This window comes from Leucopleurus acutus (genome assembly GCF_964270905.1).
Source record: "Leucopleurus acutus genome assembly, chromosome: 21".
Taxonomy (NCBI): domain Eukaryota; kingdom Metazoa; phylum Chordata; class Mammalia; order Artiodactyla; family Delphinidae; genus Leucopleurus; species Leucopleurus acutus.
In genome coordinates, this window is record NC_139163.1 from 30,387,120 (window position 1) to 30,408,916 (window position 21,797).

Sequence of the window (21,797 nt, forward strand, 5' to 3'; positions counted from 1 at the left end):
TTGATTTGTTCAGTGGGGAAAAAATAGTATCTAATTCACTGGCTGGATTTGAGGATTAAATAGAATCGTTTATGTAAATCCATGAGAATAGTGCTATTATTATATGGCAGTTTATACGGACTCTTCTTCTCAAAGCAGAAAAAAATAATGGTAAGTTGTAGAACAATAAAATCATTCCAGTGAGAAAATGGTGAGCTTTTCTACATTTGAGTGAAAACTTTTAATCCATACATTAAAACTATTTGTCATTGTAATTCAGCAAAATGCTTTTGATTGAAGTGTTTGATCAAGGCTTTAGTAACCCTAACCAAACATCACAAGAACAGTAAACTCATCAATAACTTGGATCCATTGGATACGTTTTAGGAACCCAGATTGCTTAATCTCATTTAATGAAGACTATTTTACAAATTTGAAGCAGTTAACTCCATACGGAAAGATTGTACTTCAATTTGCTTCAGACTAGAAATTTATGAACTACAGACAAATTACTAGCAGGAGTTATCCATGTGAATTGTTTGTCAAAATTAACTATAATTATATACTTATTTATTTAGCTATAGAGAGTATCCAGATTATGTGGGAGCAGCATTTCCTGGAAAGATGTGTGTTACCAGTTATTCTGCAGGAATTGCTTTGGTATGTAATTATTTAATCTTATTATTTGAAAAAAATACATTTAAAAATTACCCAGTATTACAGCACATATTTTATACACTTCACATTTATATTTACATTTAGAGATTGCATTTATATTCCATCACTCTTAGAACTTTGAAGTATGTAGAAGGAATAGTATTCTGAAGTACAAGTGTCTTATTGCAATTATTTGGAAGTTAAAGTGGAATAAAAATATAATAAATACACACGTATCCCTTATTATATAGAAGAGTGTATTATGAAAAATTATCTGTAAAGATATTTCTGTAACCAAAATAGATTTTTTTCTTGTAGGTATAAAATTGGAAAAATAGTCTTACAGATAAATTAACTTCCAAATCAAAACAAATGATGAACCAAAACGTATGATAAAAATCTGTTAAAATGTTTCAAATTTTTCTACGTAATATTTAAAAGAAACTTTTATGTCTATTTTAAATATTTATAGTTCTGATAAATATTTTATATTTAAATAAATTATTGGTGTAATTAGATGCATCACTGAAAGAGAAGTAATTCATTGAGCCTTTCCCCCACCTATTCATCCTTTTTAAAAATAAGTTTAAGTACTATATAGTATTTTTAAATTACAGAGTAATTTATGTTATGCATGTCCATCTTTAAAAGAACATATAGAAACATAAAAGGAAACATATAATCTGGCGTCTTCCCAGGGATGAAGCAGTAATCACTGTTAACATTTTGATTAATATGTATCTCGTACTTTGAGTTTTTATCTGTTACTGTGGCTCCCCATTATATGTTTTTGCAAAAATGGGATTTTGCATACATATTTTTATTTCTGATACTCTTCCAATTATTTTTATTACAGAATTTATGCATGCATGCATGTATATGTAAAATTGTTTAAATTGTAGCTATACAGAGCAAAGTTTGTTAACAAAACTCTCTTCTTTATCCCCTTCATGAAGTCCTGTAAGAATTTATAATTTCTATTTAAATTCTCTGGTAGTTAAGTTTATTTATTTAAAAAATATATACTTTGACACCTACTTTGATTAATAAACTTTAGACAACATTGGTAATATTATCTTTGACATATTTAATCCACTCTATTTGTCATATATATTATGACGTTTTTATTACTTTATTAATACTTATAATAGTAATCTATATTAAACACATTCTTAAATATTATATGTATATGCATAATATATGTAATTATATATTATAGATGTTATACAATATATAATACACAATAATATATAATATATTAAATATTATTGCATAATATATTACCATCTTAATGTATTTATGTTTTTATTTATATTAATTATTTTAAAAATTCTTTTTACCTTATGCAAAGTCCATTGATTATTTGCTATGAAAAATGAGACATGTAAAATAGTACACTTCTCATAACCATTGTTAAGAGTTATAAAATTTATAATTTATTTTATAGAACTTTTGTGCTTTGTCTACAGGTTGATTTTTAAGTTAAATCAATAAATATTTTATGGTATTATGAATATAAAAATGATATTAACTCTGAATCAAGAAGTAACTATGTTGCTATTCTGGTAAAGCTTTGATGGCCAAAAGAGGTCTTGTCAATTTTTTTCTAACTTATTTTACTTCTGTGGGCGGAACCAACTGCCACAGAAAATTAAACTTCATCTTCCTTTTCTTGGAATTCTTTGCTCTTTTTCTGGAATAACTCAAGTTTAAAAACTTTTAGACACAGTGTATATAAGTGGCAAACACTGTTATTTTATTAATGAAAACACTTTTGCTTTCCCTCCACATTTGATTGGTAATTTGGCTAGGCTTAGAATCCTAGTTCTAACATCCTTCTCTCTCAGCATTCTGAAGATTGATGTATTGTGTTTTTGTCAACTCATTATGAAGTGAAAGGATGGCAAGGAAATTGAGGGTGTTTGTAAGAGAATCTGAACTGCTTAAAGGAGGAGAGAAGTCAGTAAGGAGGTTAGGAACAGTGAAAATGTAGGAACCATGGTTTGGTTGTGCTGATGGGTATGCAGATTGTTGTAGTTGAGGTGCTATTGGAGTTATCAGGGGAGACAGCAGGTGGTCAGGATGTGGGATGCACAGAGATGACGGAGGGCTTGCAGTTATTGATAAAAATCTGTTGACAGGGTCTAGAGTGTGAACCATAGGAATGAGTGGGTGAGGCAGGATGTAGGATAGAATTATTAGAGGAGTTGAATTCAAGGAATGATGCTTTTACAAAGCTTTCGCACTTATATTTTTATAAACCTTTATATTTCTTTGTTTAAAAGCTCTTATACTTTTACCACAATTGAATATGTCTCTGAACAAGAATTGTTTTTTATGCTTTAAACATAATATAAATTGTATCCTGCTGTATCATTCTGCAAATAGATTTTTTTGGTTTCCACTTAAAATTTTGAGATTTAATGGAATTACAGTTAATTTTTAATTTTTAAAAGGCTTTGTTTTTTAAGAGAAATTTTAGGTTCATAGCAAAATTAAGAGGGAAGTACAGAGATATCCCATGTAGTCCCTGCCCACCCCCACACATAACCTCCCTCACTGTTAACGTCCACACCAGAGAGGTGCATTTGTTACAGATGATGGACCTACACTGACACATTACAACCACCAAAAGTTCACAGCTTACATTAAGGTTCATTTTGGTGGTATACATTGTGTGAGTTTTGACAAATATATAATGACATATATCTAGCATTATAGTGTCATAGAGAGTAGCTTCACTGTCCTCAAAGTCCTTTGTGCCTAGTAAATTTTTTGCATTGGTGCTTGATACTTTATTATATTAATGCCACACTGTATCCTTTATGATTTTCATGGGAATTTTGGTTGTTTCTATTTTTGCCATTACGAACAATATTTAATAAACATCTCTATACATAACTCTTCCAATTTCCATTTGATCTTTTTGTAAATTGAAATGTACTTGACGTACAACATTATGTTAGTTTCAGGTGTACTACATAGTGATTTGACATTTGCATACCTTACAAAAAGTCATGACAAGTCTAGTAATTGTCTGTCCCCATACAAAGTTAATATTATTGACCTTATTTTATATGCTGTATATTATACCCCCATGGCTTATTTATTTTATAACTGGAGGTTTGTACTTCTTAATCCACTTTACCTATTTCACCCCCACCCTACCCCCTCCCCTCTGGCGGCCACCCATCTGTCTTCACTACCTGAGTTTGTTTTCATTTTCTTTTGTTTGTTTGTTTTGTTTTTAGATTTCAAATACAAGTGAGAGCATACATATTTGTCTTTCTCTGTCTGACTTATTTCACTCTGTGTAATACTCTCCAGATAGCCCTTCCATGTTTTTGCAAATGGCAAGATTTTTATTGGGGGGGTGTATAGTTGTTTTACAATGTCTTGTTAGTTTCTGCTGTACAGTGAAGTGAATCAGCTGTATGTATACATATATCTTCTCTTTTTTGGATTTCCTTCCCATTTAGGTCACCACAGAGCATTGAGTAGAGTTCCCTGTGCTATACAGCAAGTTCTCATTAGTTACCTATTTTATACATATTAGTGTATATATGTCAGTCCCAATCTCCCAGTTCATCCCACCCCCCCACCCCCTTTCCCCCCTTGGTGTCCATACATTTGTTCACTATGTCTCTATTTCTGCCTTGTAAACAGGTTCATCTGTACAACAAATGGCAAGATTTTTAAAAATTTATTTTATTTATTTATTTATTTGTAGTACGCGGGCCTCTCACTGTTGTGGCCTCTCCCGTTGTGGAGCACAGGCCCCTGCCGTGCAGGCTCAGCAGCCATGGCTTATGGGCCTAGCCGCTCTGCGGCATGTGGGATCTTCCTGGACCGGGGCACAAACCTGCATCCCCTGCATCGGCAGGCGGACTCTCAACCACTGTGCCACCAGGGAAGCCCTAAAATTTATTTTTTATGTTTTTTGACTTTTTATTTTATATTGGCGTATAGGTGATTAACAATGTTGTGTTAGTTTCAGGTTTACAGCAAAGTGATTCAGTTATACATATGCATGTATTTATTCTTTTTCAAATTCTTTTCCCATTTGTGTTGTTACATAATATTGAGCAGAGTTCCCTGTGCTATACAGTAGGTGCAAATGGCAAGATTTTATTGGCTGAGTATTAATCTACTGTGTGTGTATGTGTGTGTGTGTGTGTATACATATACATACATATATATATATGCATGTATGTATATGTATACACACACATGTCATATCTTCTTTATCCGCTCATCTAACAATGGATACTTAGGTTGTTTCCGTATCATGGCTATGGTAAATAATGCTGCAATGAACATTGGGGTACATATCTTTTAGTATTAGTGTTTTTGTTTTCTTTGGAAAAATACCCACAAGTGAAATTGTTGGATTATATGCAGTCCAATTTTTAATTTAAGAGGAGCCTCCATACTGTTTTCCATAGTGGCTGCACCAATTTACAGTCCCATCAGCAGTGCACAGGGGCTCCCTTTTCTCCACATCATTGCCACCACTTGTTTTTGTCTTTCTGATGACAGCCATTCTGACAGGTGTGAGGTGGTTTCTCATTGTGGTTTTGATTTTAATTTCCTTGATGATTAGTGTTTTTGAGCATCTTTTCATGTGTCTGTTGGCCATCTGTTTGTCTTCTTTTGGAAAATGTCTATTCACGTCCTCTGCCCATTTTTAAATCAGGTTTTTTGGGGTTTTTTTGATGTTGAGATGTGTGAGTTCTTTGTATATTTTGAATATTAACCCCTTATTATATATATTGTTTGCAAATATTTTCTCCCATTTAGTAGTTTACCTTTTAATTTTGTGGTTGGTTTTCTTCACTATGCAAAAACTTTTTAGTTTGATGTAGTACCATTTGTTTATTGTTACTTTTATTTTCCTTGCTTGAGGAGACAGGTACAAAAAATCAGGGAACATGATAACTTCAACTTTGTTCTTTATCAAGATTGCTTTGACTGTTCTGGGACTTTTGTGTTTCCATACAAATTTTAGAAGTATTTGTTCCAACTCTGTGAAAAACGCCATTGGTGTTTTGTTTTTTTTTCCGATACGCGGGCCTCTCACTGTTGTGGCCTCTCCCATTGTGGAGCACAGGCTCCGGACGCGCAGGCTCAGCGGCCATGGCTCACGGGCCTAGCCGCTCCGCGGCATGTGGGATCTTCCCGGACCGGGGCACAAACCCGTGTCCCCTGCATCGGCAGGCGGACTCTCAACCACTGCGCCACCAGGGAAGCCCCCTCAGCTTTTATTCGTTTGGGAATCATGGTCTCTTCTTCATTTCTGAAGCACAGTTTTGCTGGGCATAGAATTCTTGGTTGACAGGTTTTTTTCTTTCAGTATTTTGAATATATAATCCCATTCTTTCCTCACCTGAAATATTTCTGTTGAGAAACCTGCTGATAGTCTTATGGGGGTTCCCTTGTATGTAACTTGGTTTTTTTTTTCCTCTCTTCTTTCAAAATTCTTTCTTTGTCTTTACTTTTGACACTTTAATTGTAATGTGTCCTGGTGTAGCCCTATTCAAGTTCAACCTATTTGGGGTCCTTTGTGCCTCATATACTTGGATGTCCATTTCTTTCCCAGTTTTTGGAAAATTTCAGCCATTATTGCTTTAAATATACTTTCTGTCCCTTTTTCTTTTCCTTCTGGAATTCCCATGATATGGTTATTGGGGTGTGTGTGTGTGTGTGTGTGTGTGTGTGTGTGTGTGTGTGTGTGTTTGTCCCATAGTCCTGTAGGCTTGCTTTCTTTTTCATTCTTTTTTTATTTTTGCTCCTCTGACTGGATAATTTAAAATATTCCTGCCTTCTAGATCACTGATTCTTTATTTTGCCTGGTTGAGTCTACTGTTGAAGCTCTCTATTGAATGCTTCAGTCGTGTTTTTCAGCTCTAGGATATCTCTTTTTAATGGTTTCTGTTCCTTTGTTGAACCTATTTTGTTCATTCATTGTTTTACTACTTTCGTTTGGTCATCTGTGTGTTCTTGTAATTCACTAAACTTCTTTAAGGAGATTATTCTAAATTATTTCTCTGACACTTCATAGATCTCCATTTATTTTGGGTTAGTTATTTTGCAGCATTTTTAGTTTGATTTGATGGTGTCACATCTACCTGATTTTTCTTGCTCCTTCATTCCTTACTTTGGTACCTGTGCATTTGAGTTATTGGTCTCCTCTTCCAGACTTTACAGGCTCACTTTGGCAGAGACAGTTCTTCACTAGTCAGCTCAGTTTAGGTTTCTGGACATGTCCTTGGGCAGGCAGGATCTATTTTTGGGCAAGGCCACTGCCCAACCTCTGAGGTCAGGGGAGGGGGTACCACTGGCTATTAACTGTTGGCTAGGACTGATAGTGAGGTTCCCTGCCCAAGAGAGGCAGTAGGATATACTCTGCGGTTGTTTAGATTCACTGGTCAGGCTTCCTAGAAGGTCAGGACAGGGAACTTTACTCAGCAGTAGCTGGGAGGTGAATTAGCTTCCGTGCCCTGACAGGGAGCACATGACCTGCATGGCTCATTGTTTGTGGACCCACATTAAGCAGACTGTGCCCTTAATTCCTTGGACACATGGGGCTACTGGGTTTTGCTCTGAAGATGGGGAAAACCATGGGCTGTGCTCTCTGTTCAAGTGCCACTGTAAGCAGGGTTGTTGGATGGGCAGCACAGCTTCTTGTGTGCTCTGGCTAGATTCGTTGGTTGGGCTTTCTGAAGGCTATATGTAGCAGTGGGAAGGGCTATGAATTTGTGTCCTTGTCCAGGTGTAGTGGGAAAACCAGCTTAGCTCTTTGTTTGTGGTCTTGACTCAATCTAACTGGCACTCCAGGTTTCCTGTGGCCAAACAGTGCCACAGGCTTTGCTCTGTGAACAATCAATTCTGCCTGCCATACTCTCTGCTCAAGTGTTGCTGCACTATGCAGCTACCAGGTGTTCTGACCAGGCTTCTGGTCAGGGGGAGCCGGGAGCTATACTAGGCATTAGGCAGGGCTATGAACAACTCCCCTGACTGGGTGGAGGTGGGTAGCAGACCAGGTTCCAGGGCTGGCAAAGCTTTTCATCTGAGGACTCAAATCAGGCATTCCCATACCTCATTGACTTCCCTTGTCATACTGTTCCACTGTCTTGGCTCTGCAGATGAGCACAGTTGCTAGTTGGCACCTACAGGTGCTATAGATGGGAACTCGGCCTGCCAAGATGCAAGCAGTGATTGCTGCAAGCCCTTCCTGCCTTCTCTATCATGATCAGATTCCCAGGGGTCAAATCTCACTCATCCTTTGTGATTCTTATGAGGTAAGATCAGAGTAGGGGCTCCCAGAAGTGATCCACAATACTAGGGGATCTGGATGTCCACTCTAGGCTCTTTTCCCACTTGAGGGACTGTAGGCTCTGGGAAGACCTCTCGGTGTGGTGCTGCACCAGTCTTGGGGAGGGGCAGTGCATTCAGTGTATATCTGCTCCTCCTAACCTTCTAATGAGGTCTGTCTTGGTCTCTGGTACAGGGGCTGCTTCAGCCTCACCTCCATGTTCTAGAATTTTCTCAGTGATGTCCATGAATAGTTGCTAGTTGTTCTTCTTGTGAGGGGGAGTGAAGTTGGGAAAGACCTATGTTGCCATCTTGGTGATATCACTCCTGTTGCAATTTAATTCTTACTATGGACCTGGAGACAATGAGGGGTGATGAGACAAATGTCCCAGGTATTGTCATTAAGTGTCATTTTTTTAAATGTAGGGGCTCTTTCATTGTTTTTTTAAAATTAATTAATTTACTTTTGGCTGCATTGGGTCTTTGTTACTACGCATGGGCTTTCTCTAGTTGCGGCGAGTGGGGGCTACTCTTCGTTGTGGTGCATGGGCTTCTCATTGTGGAGCACAGGCTATAGGCACGTGGGCTTCAGCAGTTGTGGCACGTAGGCTTCAGTAGTTGTGGCTCACGGGCTCTAGAGCTCAGGCTCAGTAGTTGTGGTGCACAGGCTTAGTTGCTTCATGGCATGTGGGGTCTTCCCGGACTGTGGCTTGAACCCATGTCCCCTGCATTGGTAGGTGGATTCTTAACCACTGCTCCACCGGTGAAGCCCTCTTTCATTGTTTAGAGGGAGGCTTACTCTACGGGCAAGGGACATCCAGGGATATTTGTTCATGTCACTCCAGTTGTTCCCACCCCAAGTTTCAGATTCTGACTCCTTCCACACCAAACCTGGTAGGTTTGATAGTTAAATTGGAGCTGGAACCCGACAGTACTTATAGCTAGGCCCTGAGTTTGGTCCTCAGCTGTATCAAACCAACAAGTGCAGGAGGTGATAGTCACTACAGTGCTGCTGCAGAGGCTTTCTGATTGCCTATTTGCATTATCAGTTGTTCATTTACAGTTTTTCCTTTCTGCTTTTCATAATGTGCTTCCTCTAGTACTGCCATAAGAAGCCAGTTGTCCCCAAAATATTTATTATAGCTTGTCTTTATAACAGTGAAGTGCCTTGATGTTCCTCACAACTTGGCCTCTACCTACACCTTAACTTATGCCACATTTGGCAAAATTTGAGCAATTATGATGTCATTGCATATCATGAATTACCAGTGTCCCATTTCTCCTTGGCAAGGAAGATATTTATGCACTCATTAAATATGTGACAGCCTAATCACAAGAATGCTTTCCTGAGGGTCTGTTTTCCGTGGTTTCTCCTGATGCTAGTTACTGTGTCATTGAAAATCTTGGCAGGAAGCAGATAGCGTACTTACAACTGAGGAATTTGGTTATGTGGCCACTTTGTGAGCTGAGGGGTGGAGTATCTTGTGGACTCTCCTGAATGAACATGAGAGCTGTCCTAAGAAATTAGGTGAATGGAAGATCATGGTCCATATAGCCAAAAATCTAATGTAAAAATAGCTCTTTTATATCGTTAGGACAGTTATTTAAGAATTATCTTAAAAGCATTCAATTATTAAATCATGGCAAAGCTAGACATAGGCTCAATATGCTTATATCTCAATAAAATTTCATAAGAAGATCTTCAGCTTCTTACTTGTCCAATGAACTGCATTTCCATAATCTTAAGTATTTGATAAATCAATAAAATGTTCATAATTAGAAAAATATTACTTTTACCACCCTTCAGTGAATTGTCTTTTATTTGAATTTTCTTTGTTGTTAATGTAGTATCCCAAGGGGATAACTTTGGAGGCATTTTCAATTATTGTCACCCAGATGCTGGGACTCAGTCTGGGCATATCATATGACGACCCAAGGAAATGTCGATGTTCAGGAGCCATCTGCATAATGAGTCCAAAAGCCATGTAAGTTTTTAAAGAATAAGATTTATTTATTTGTTGTATTTATTTTGTTTTAAATAACTGAAGTGAAAAATTTTAGTATTTGCTTATAGCATGAATTAACTATAAATGGACCAAGGACCACAAAATATAAATGTGAGATTTTAAGCCTAAGAATAGTATGGTGGGAGGTTAGCATTAAGAACAGTCAAAGATAGCAAATCCAGTCTGCAAGATACATTAGCAAAGGAATTCTCCATAGGCTGTGTATTTTAAGAAATCACTTAATAAGGATCTTTAAAAATATGTCGTAGGCCAAAACAAGTGGCCTTTGTTTTTAGACAAAATTTTCTGTTTTGCTTTTAGAGTATATTAATGTTGTGGAAAAACTATGATCTAAAGAATATAATATTTGTGTGACAATAAATTACTAGGCCTTGCTTAGATTTATTTTTGTCATCTTTAAAATGGGAATGATTATGCCTGTTCTCCTACTTCACAGAGTGATATAAGAATAAAATGAGAAAATAAAATGGGAAAGTGTTTTTTAAATTGTAAAATCCTACAAGTGTGTTACAGTGATTTCTAAATTTGCCAGTGTTCCCCACATAGTATATCGTACAAGGGCTACAGCAGATGTCATTAGTGTTCTACAGTTTTTATTTGAAAAAAGGGCCTATGTTAAGTATGACCTATTCATAACTGAAGAACAATCAAAAGTCAAAAGTGAAAAGAAGCCATTAATTTCTGAAAACATGCTCTTTTTATAGTTACTTCTAAGCACCACCTAAGGTTAACACTTACTTTCTAAAAATAGCTCAAACACAAACATATATATTTTTATATACACATATTTTATTACAATTTAGTTCTCCATGGATTATATATAAAAACAATATTTTATATGTATAAAATATATAATTTCGTTAAATTAAATGTATAATAAATTAAATATAACATTTATTAAATCAAATATAAAATTTATATAGCTATATAAGCAATATGAAAATTACCATTCTGGGCCTATTGTCCATTTGGCCAACTATTCTCAAGTATGCTATGACAAGATGTTTTGTGTAGGTCACCCAGAGTCTGGGATTAATGATAATAAAAATAACAAATATTTACGTTGTGCTTGCTATGTGCTAGAGACTATTTCAAACACTTTACATATGTTAAGTCATTTGATCCTCACATCTCTTTAGGGTAGGTCCTGTTATTCTCATCTTTACAGATAAGAAACTGAATTATAAAAGGATAACTATCTGTGGTCAGAGAGCTGGTTGTGGCAGTCCTGAGTTTTGAACCCAGGCATTCCGGCTTTAGAATCTGTGTTAATAAGCCTTTGGATTTGTATGGTGCTGTATGACATTTAAACTGCTTTCATACATATTGTCCAGTTTCTTAAAAAACTTTTGTGATGTGTGTAGAGCAAGTATTATCTTAATTTTTACAAAATCTAACAATTTTATATGCATATATATGTAAGATATATAAATGAACATATAAGATCTATCTATCTATAAATGTAGATAGATATATCTTTTGCATTTCTAGAGTACATCTCATTCATTATTTTATGTAATTTTCAAAGAAGGCATGTGAGTAAGTAAGGCAGCTATGATTATTTCCATTTGTCTTTTTCCATGTGTTTTTTTTTTTTTAAAGCCCTGGAGTACAGAGAGCCTAAGTGACTCTACATTGGATATACAGATAATAAGTGGCCAACTTCAGCTGATATCAGTAATGTCACCAATGATTTATTGGGTACTCACTATAAGCCAAAGAGTTGAATTAGGTACTTTACTTGTTTATTAACATTTAATCCTCATAACAACCCTAAGAAGTGGATGGGTACTATCCGTATCTTGTAGATGAGAAAACTGAAACGTGGAGAGTTTGATCACTTTGCTTAAAATCTCATAAGTCACAAGATTGGTACTAGTCAACAGGTTTATCTGACTCAAAGCTTTTGTTATTTTCTCTACTCCATATTGACTTCATATAGAGGACCGTTAATATATTGGAATTAATTTAAACCAAGTAGCAAAAGAACATTAAAATATATTCGTACAAACTTCATTCTTTAGTTCAATAATCCTTCTAGTATATTATTTTGATGATGCAATTTATATCTACTTTTTAAAAGTGGATAACTTTTAACATAGTCTGAACAAACAAATAGTTCAGAAGCGGAGGGAGGAAAGAGCATAGAAAGTGGCAAAAGCTATGAATGTAGGAACTTAGGGAAAATTCATGGTGAAGGTTTGCTTACCTATCCAGTTGCATCATTTTACAAAAAGGCAAAAACATTTAGAAGGAGTATGGAGTTATCAGTTATCCAAAGAAATTGAATTATTTTATTCTTATTGCTTTCTCTTAATTTCTTACTAAGACCAATTTTATTAAGCTATGGGAATTTGATTGGGGAAGAGGAGGTACCATCTTGGAGTAAGGAATACATTGAGGGGAATGTGGGCTTTGGAATCTTTCACTTGTTTGCTATTTTCCCTAACCCTTATTTTTCTCATCTGAAAAATGAAGATCATGATAGGTACATCTCACAGTTGTTGTGAGGATGCAATTAATCAAGTAAGTTACTTATCAGTGTGCTGGTATCTCTTCTTATTTGAGGAATAGAAAGACCTAGGAGGTATTACAATGGTGGTGTAGGGATACACAAGAACAGTGAGAATATGGAATGTTGGGAAAGAAGTGTAGACAAGAGACAGACCCTGAAAGAAAAATGAAATACTGTAAAATGCTGTCAAGTGCTAACTCCAACTTCAGAAAAATGGTAGAGAGTACAACATTTTTTTTGCATAATTTCCTTCTGTCACATAATTTCTCTGTTCTTCGAATACAGAACTTAGGCTAGTTATATCATAGTTTCAATAAGCCTTTATAAAATAATTTGGGAGCAAAATAACATAGCATTAGAATTTAGAGTGCAAAATCGCAACCAAATGAACGTTAGGAAAAACTTCAGTTAATTGATTCAAGTAAACTTTGGGAACACACATTCTTAGTTAAGAACTGCCATATGGGCAGCGAAAAGGTGAATAATTAGGGATTATATACAGTTAGCTATAAATAGTTCCCAGATCAAAAATATTATACAGTTTTTTTATTTAAAAGTTTTCTTCACCATTCAGTTTTGGTGCTAAGATCATCAAAATTTATGGTTTATAGTAAAATATCTATTAATATTTAATAGTAAATATTTTATTGAATTATTTACTGTTCAAAGATGAAATTTTGAGTAAAAAGTACCTGAATTTGGAGTCTTAGATAACTGTGTGTGAATACTGATCCTGCTAATGTACAAACTATCTGAGTTTGAAGAGGTTTCTAGCTTCTCTAAACTTTAATTCAGTTTCTATAAAATGTTGATGACAATACCAACCTCTCTGGTTTGTTGTGAGGATTAAATAATCAAGTGAATAAAATATCTGGCTGATAATAGGCACTCAATAAATGTCAGTTACCTCCTTACCTTACAAAGTTGTACTGCATATGCAGAGTGACTCATCTTATGGAAATATTGTCTGAAGTTATTTTTATTAGTGGTATATGGACATAATTATGTTAAATTTTGATTAATATACAATTTCTGTGAAATCTTTGAGAAAGCTCAGGACTAAGCACAGTACAGTCTGTTTAACGAAAGTTTGTTGTTATTAGGAAGAATCAACAGACAGTTGGTTCTATGTTTGCTTAGAACTGTGCAGGTAATAAGTGATACCAACCATAAAGATGACAAAATTCCTGCTTCAAACAACTTACAATTCAATGAATTATCTATCATATTATATATGTAGTACAAACCTATGAATAAACATTGAAAAACCATTGAAATAGAAGAGATTCAAACTTTCAAAGAGTTTGATTCTTAATTTGGTCAAGGGAAAGATAGAGGAAGTAGAAGTTTGAAGAGTTGTTGATATACATCTGGGAATTTACATAAATGGATATTTGGTTGTCTCCGTGCCATTATTTCAGTTGTATTTCACCTAGGCAGAGGTATCATACACATACATAACCATATTTTTTCTGTATATGCAAGAATTTACATACAACCACACCCATTAGCTCAAAACTTTCTCTTAGGTAGATTTAGTTTGTAATGCATATAAAAAATAAAATTTATCTATTCTGTCTTTTCTTCCAGTTTTACTGAAATATAACTGACATATAGCGCTGTATAAATTTAGGGTGTACAGCATAATGATTTGATTTACATCCATCATGACATGATTATCACAATAAGTTTAGTGAACATCCATCATCTCATATAGATAAATAATTAAAGAAGTAGAAAAATTTTTTTCATGTGATGAGAACTTTTAGGATTTACTCTCAACAAATTTCATATATAACATAGAGCAATGTTAATTATATTTATAATATTGTACATTACATCCCTAGTACTTACTTATAACTGGGAGTTTGTGACTTTGACTGCCTTCATGCAGTTCCCCTTCCCCCCACACATCTGATTTCTTTTTCTATGAGTTTTTTGTTTGTTTTGTTAGTCCTGTTATACAACATAGTGATTTGATATTTCTATACATTTCAAAATGATCACCATGATGTCTAGTTATATGTCACTGTACAAAGATAATACATAGTTACTGTGTTCCCCATTTTATTTTAAATATTTTACTTGTATTTTTTTATTTTAAATATTTTATTTTATTTATTTATTTTGGCCGTGCTGGGAGGCATGTGGGATCTTAGTTCCCCGACCAGGGATCGAACTGGCACCCCCTGCAGTGGAAGTGCAGAGTCTTAACCACTGGACCGCCAGGGAAGTCCCCACAGTACATTTTATACCTGCGATTCATTTATTTTGCAGCTAGAAGTTTGCACCTTTTAATCTCCCTCACCTATGTCTTCCCCCCTCCCCCCCGGAAACCACCTCTTTGTTCTCTGATTCTATAACTGTTTCTGTTTTGCTCTGTTAGTTCATTTGTTTTGTTTTTTAGATTCCACATATAAGTGAAATCATACAGTATTTATCTTTCTCTGCCTGACTTATTTCACTTAGCATAATGCCCCCTAGTTCCATCCATGTTATCACAAATGGCAAGCTTTCATTGTTTTTTATGGCTGAGTAATTTCCACTGTGTGTGTATATGTGTGTGTGTGTGTGTGTGTGTGTATGTGTGTGTGTGTGTATGTGTGTGTGTGTATGTGTGTGTATATGTGTATATATATATATATATATATATATATATATACACACACACATACACACACACACACACCCCACATCTTCTATTCCCATTAATCTATTGATGGGCACTTAGGTTGTGTCCATACCTTAACTATTGTAAATAATGCTCTAATGAACATAGGGATGCATGTATCTTTTCTAATTTGCATTTTTGTTTCTTCAGATAAATACACAGGAGTGGAATTGACAAATCATATGGTAGTTCTGTTTTGAAATTTTGAAGAATCTCCGTACTGTTTTTCATAGTGACTGCACCAATTTACATTCCCACCAACAGTGCATGAGGGTTTCCTTTTCTCCACATTCTCGCCAACACTCGCTATTTGTTTTCTTTTTTGATAATAACCCTTCTGACAGGTGTGAGGTAGTATCTTCTTGTGATTCAGTTTCCATAATGACTAGTGATGTTGAGCATATTTCCATGTGCCTGTTGGCCATCTGTATGTCTTCTTTGGAAAAGGTCTGTTCAGGTCCTCTACACACTTTTTCAGTTGGGTTGTTTTATTGATGTTGAATTGTATGAGTTCCTTGTATATTTTAAATATCAACCTGTTATTAGCTATGTCATTTGCAAGTATCTTCTCCCATTCAATACGCCACCATTTCATTTTGTTGATAGTTTCCTTCACTGTACAAGAGCTTTTCAGTTTGATGTAGTCCCATTTATTTATTTTTGCTTTTGTTTCCCTTGCCTGAAGAGACAGATACAAAAAAATATTACTAAGATCAATGTCGAAAGAGCTTACTGCCTGTTTACTTCTAGAAGTTTTATGGTTTAAGTCTTACATTTAAGTCTTTAATCCGTTTTGAATTTATTTTTCTCCATAGTGTGAGAGAGTAGTCTAGTTTGTTTCTTTTGTATGTAGCTGTTCAGCACAATTTATTGAACAGGCCGTCTTTTCTCCATTTTATATTCTTGCCTTCTTTGTCATAGATTAATTGACCATAAGTGCGTGAGTTTATTTCTGGGCTTTCTGTTCTGTTCCACTTATCCATGTGTCTGTTTTTGTGCCAGTACCATACTTGTTTGTTGACTGGCACTTTGTACCATAGTTTGAAATCAGGGAGTGTGATACCTCCAACTCTGTTCTTTTTCAAGATTTCTGTGGCTATTTGGAGTCTGTTGTGCTTCCATACAAATTTTATAATTATTTGTTCTAGCTCTGTGAAAAATGCCATTAATGTTTTGATAGAAATTGCATTGAATCTATAGATTTCCTTGGGTAGTATGATCATTTTAACAGCAATTGATAATGGGATTGTTTTCTTAATTTCTCTTTCTCATAGTTTGTTGTTAATGTATAGAAATGTATCACATTGTATCCTGCACATTTACTGAATTCATTGATCAGTTCTAGTAGTTTTTTGGTGGTGTTGTTAGGATTTTCTATATATAGTATCATGTCATCTGCAGAAAGTGACAGTTTTCTTTCTTTGTTTCCAATTTGGATTCCTTTTATTTCTTTTTCTAGTCTGATTGCTGCGGCTAGGACTTCCAATACTATGTTGAATAAAATTGGTGAGAGTGGAAATCCTTGTCTTATTCCTGATCTTGGAGGAAATGCTTTCAGCTTTTCACATTTGAGTATGATATTAGCTGTGGATTTGTCATATGTTTAGATCTGAAGTGAGTCTCTTGTAGGAAGCATATGTATGGATGTTGTTTTTGTATCCATTCAGCCACTCTGTGCCTTTGATTGGAGCATTTAGTCCATTTACATTTAAATTAATTATTGATATGTATGTACTTATTCCCATTTTGTTAATTGTTTTGGAGTTGTTTTTGTAGTTCTTTTTTGTTGAGGTCCTCTTCCTTTTTTCTCTTTTCTTATGATTTGATGCCTACATTTGGTGTTATGTTTGGATGCCTTTCTCTTTTTTGTGTGTATATCTACTATAGATTTTTGGTTTGTCGTTACCATGAGGTTTGTGTATAGCAATATATATATGTGCTTGTTTTAAGTTGCTGATCTCTTAAGTTCAAACACGTTTTAACAACCCTGCATTTTTACTTCCCACCCCCAATGTTTACGGTTTTTGACATCACCTTTTTGTTTGTATATCCCTTAACTACTTACTGTAGATGTAGATGATGTTACTACTTTTTTTTTTTCTTTTTTGTGGTACGCGGGCCTCTCACTGCTGTGGCCTCTCCCGTTGCGGAGCACAGGCTCCGGATGCACAGGCTCAACGGCCATGGTTCACGGGCCCAGCCACTCTGCGCCATGTGGGATCTTCCCGGACTGGGGCACGAACCCGTGTCCCCTGCATCGGCAGGCGGACTCTCAACCACTGCGCCACCAGGGAAGCCCTGATTTTACTACTTTTGTCTTTTAACCTTCCTACTAGATTTATAAGCTGTTGATTTATTACCTTTGTTGTATATTTGCATTTCCCTATAAGATTTTTTCTTTTGTAATTTTCATGTTTCTAGTTTTGGCCTTTTCTTTTTCACATAGAGAAGCTCCTTTAACATTTCTTGTAAAGCTGGTTTGGTGGTACCCATTTATTAGCATTTGCTTGTCTGTAAAACTTTTGACCTTGCCATCAAATCTGAATGAAAGCCTTGCCAGCTAGACTATTCTTGGCTGTAGTTTTTCTTCCTTTCATCACTTTAAATATACGGTGCCACTCTCTTCTGGCCTGCAGAGTTTCTGCTATAAAGTCAGATGATAGCCTTACGGGAGTTCCTTTGTATGTAACTTGTTGCTTTTTCCTTGCTGCTTTTAATATTCTGTCTTTAATTTTTGTCATTTTCACTACAGCGTGTCTTGGTGTGTTCCTCTTTGGGTTGATCCTCTTTGGGACTCTCTGTAACTCCTGTACCTGGATGTCTGTTTCCTTTCCCACCTTAGGGAAGTCTTCAGCTATTATGTCTTCAAATACAGTATGTCCTCTGCCCCATTTTCTCTCTATCTTCTCCTTCTGGGGCTACTATAATGTGACTGTTAGTATGTTTGATATCGTCCCAGAGGTCTCTTAAGCTGTCCTCATTTCTTCTTATACATGTTTCTTTTTCCTGTTCAGCTTCAGTGATTTTTCACTGCTCTATTCTAGCTCACTGATTTGTTCCTCTGTATCATCTAACCTATTGTTGATTCGTTGTGGTAGATTTCTTATTTCAAGTATTGTATTCTTCATCTCTCTTTGTTTCTTCTTTGAATTTTCTAACTCTTTGTTCATGGCTCGCTCTGTTCATCCATTCTTCTCCCGAATTTTTTGAGCATCTTTATGATTGTTACCTTGAACTCTGTATCAGGTAGATTGCTTGTCTCCACTTCACTCAGTTCTTCTTTTGGGGTTTTATCTTTTTCTTTCATTTGGAACGTATTCCTCTGTTGCCTCATACTGCCTAATTTGCTGTTTTTATTTCTATGTATCTGGTATTTGGTTGTTTCCCAAACTTGGAGAAATGACCTTTTGTAGATGTCCTATGCGTCACAGCAGCACATTCCTCTCTGGTCCCAGACCTATATGCTCTAGCGGTCCCCCTAAGAGGACTGTGAGGGTCCTTCTATTGTGATGGGCTGACTGCTGTGGGTGGTCTGGTAGACTTGGCTGGACTGGCCCCCTGTCCAGTTGGTTGCCAGTCCCTGCCTTGTTCAGAGGCTGCCGGCCACTGGTGGGTAGAGCTGTGTCACAGGTGGCTGACTGTGGAAACTCATGGGGTCCTGGGGCTAGTGCTGGCCCAGTGGTGGGTGAATCTGGGGTTGGGGTGAGTGGCTATGGGCCCAGGGGTCCTGGATCTAATATCAGTCTGCTGGTGGGTGGGACCAGTTCCTGACATGGCTTACTGCATGGTCCAGTGTGTCCAAAGCTGTTGACAGCCTGCTAGTAAGCAGGGCTGGATCCCAGGTTGGCTGATGAAGGGGTCCGAGGTGTCCCAGAGCTGGTGTTAATCTACTCGTGTAGCTCAGAGGGTCCTGGGGCTGGTGTTGGCCTGCTGGTGGGTCAGCTGGGTCCTGACATGGCAGGCTGCAGGGCTCTGATGGTCCCGGTGGGACTGGTGTCTGCCCACTGGTTGGTGGGGCTAGAATCCAGGGGATACCAGGGCTGGTGGTATCCCCTGGTGGGAGAGGTTGTGCGAGTGTTGAGCTGGCTGCTGGGGGGAGGCTGGTCTCAGGGAGGCTAGAACTGGCTCACTGGTGGGTCACCCAGCCAGGGGTATGGGTCTTGCCTTTACTACGTCTCCACCCTTCCCACCCATCTACTTGTGGTTCCTTCTTCATATCTTTAGTTGTAGAAGATCTTTTCTGCTACTCTTCTAGTCTTTCTCATCAATAATTGCTCTTTAAATAGTTATAAATTTGATGTGCCTATGAGAGGAGGTGAGCTTAGAGTCTTCCTACTCCAACATCTTGGTCATTCTCTTATCTGTTCTTAATTTTTTTTTATTGTAGTTGAAATACTCAACAGGAATTGTCTTAACCAATTTTAAATTTATTACTTAACTATAGGCACTATGCTGAACAGCAGATCTCTATAATTTATTCATCTTGTATAACTGAAACTTTATACCCATTTTACAACTCCCCATTTGCCCCTCCTCCTAGCCCCTTGTCAACTCTGCATCTGTGAGTTTGACTGTTTTAAATATCTCATATAAGTGAAAGCATGAAGTATTTCACTTTCTGTGACTAGCTTATTTCACTTAGCATAATGTCCTCGAGGCTTTTCTGTGTTGTTGCGTATGTCAGGACTTGCTTCTTTTTTTTTTAAGGCGGAATAATATTCCATTGCAGATATGAACCACATTTTCTTTATCCGTTCATCTTTCAGTGGACATTTAGGTTGACTCCATATCTTTGCTATCGTGAATATTGCTGCAATAAACATGGGAGTGCAGATATAACTTATATATCCTGATTTCAGTAGTTTTAGATATATACCCAGAAGTAGGATTGCTGGATCATATGATAGTTCTAGTTTTAATTTTTTGAGGAACCTCACACCTGTTTTCAAAAGAGCCTGGACCAATTTACATTTCCATAAACAATATACTAGGGTTCCAATTTCTATCCATCCTTGACAGCACTGTTTATCTATTTTTTAAAGAATCATAGCCATCTTAACAGGTGTGAGGTCTTTTGTTTTATTTTTGCGTTTCCCTGATGATTAGTTATACTGATAACCTTTTAACATACCTGTTGGTTATTTATATGTGTCTTCTTTGGGGAAATGTCTATCCAAATCTTTGCCCATTTTCTAGTTGGGTTGTTTAGTTTTGCCTATTGAACTTAATTTTGTTTTGAGAAGATATGTATTCCAGTGAATGAAATCACATGACCTCCTGCAGAATGACTTTGGCCTCTGAGCACTTGTTATGAACATTTATCATTACCTCTTGAATTTAACATTTTGAAATTAACTTATGTAATATAGAGTTGTGTTTTCAGAAGTATACTGCCATGACATTATACGGATTCATCTTTAGGCAATCCAGCGGTGTGAAGACTTTTAGCAATTGCAGTTTGAGTGACTTTGAAAATTTCATTTCAAATATGGGTGCCCGGTGTCTTCAGAATAAGCCACAAATGCAGAGGGCTCCGGCATCAATCTGTGGAAATGGCAGAGTGGAGGGAAATGAAATCTGTGACTGTGGTACTGAGGAAGTAAGTCTGATAATTGGAAAATTGATAAATTTATTGTTTTAGTTCAACTCTTTGTCATATATGTTATATATCTCAAATATGACTGAGTACTGTGCAACATATTGGCAGTAATAAAATCAAGGTTGAAATACACACAAGAATATACCATCTAGATTTAATAGGTTGAAGAGTTTTGGACAAATATAAGAATATTCCCAAAAAATTATTGCTGACAGGAAAAAAGGGAAGTCTACAATGAGCTTTTGGTTCCAGACTAAATATGTAAAATCTTTCAAACCTGTGCTTAACCTTTGGACATTTGATAAGTGTCTTCTTGAAGATCAATGTGGGAGCAGACCATCAAGTATCCTTTAGGGTATTGCCTCACAATGGAATCAGCAGTATGGGGAGGGAAGGCTGTTAAAGTTACAGTCTGAACATTGGGTGAGTTTGATTACTCACTTGATAGAGAAGCCCTAGAGAAAATATAATGAATGCAAAAAGTCCAGGGTGTAATGCTTCTAGACAGTTCAGTTTTTGCAGCAGTACTGCAAATATGATAAATGTTCACGATCATAAGATAGAAATGATATTAGGATTGGATACATGCATGGGTCAGAACAAACTTGTACTCATATCACATTGTTTTAATACTGTGCCTTTATATTATGTTTCACCATTTGGTAGAACAAGTCCTCCCTTTTTACTCTTCATCTATTTTTAAATCAATTTTCTTGGAGGCATCATCTGCATACAATAGAATACAACAAATATAAGTATACAGGTGGATGAATGTTTGCAAATGTACACAAGCATTGGTACAATTCAGGTAGAGATTTTTTTTCATTTTTTAAATTGACCTACAACACTGTGTTAATTCCTATTACACAACATAGTGAATCAATATTCTATAAATTTCAAAATGATCATCTTGATAAGTCTAGTTATGATATGTCACCATATAAAGATATTACATAGTTATTGACTATGTTCCCCACACTGTACATATTATACTCCTGACTCATTTATTTTGCAGCTAGAATTTTGTACCTCTTA

The 21,797-nt window shown here is 36.2% G+C and overlaps 1 protein-coding gene across 1 annotated transcript in view; it reads left to right on the plus strand.

Annotated features, from left to right (window-relative positions):
* Nucleotides 1-21,797, plus strand: part of LOC309977711 (disintegrin and metalloproteinase domain-containing protein 32-like) — a gene marked incomplete at both ends in the record, with an annotated part of 166,747 nt that overhangs the window by 55,186 nt on the left and 89,764 nt on the right. Inside the window, 3 exons of the mRNA XM_082863999.1 lie at nt 558-639; nt 9,799-9,935; nt 20,585-20,762. Coding sequence (XP_082720125.1) covers nt 558-639; nt 9,799-9,935; nt 20,585-20,762 — 397 coding nt within the window. The remainder of the gene's footprint in view (nt 1-557; nt 640-9,798; nt 9,936-20,584; nt 20,763-21,797) is intronic.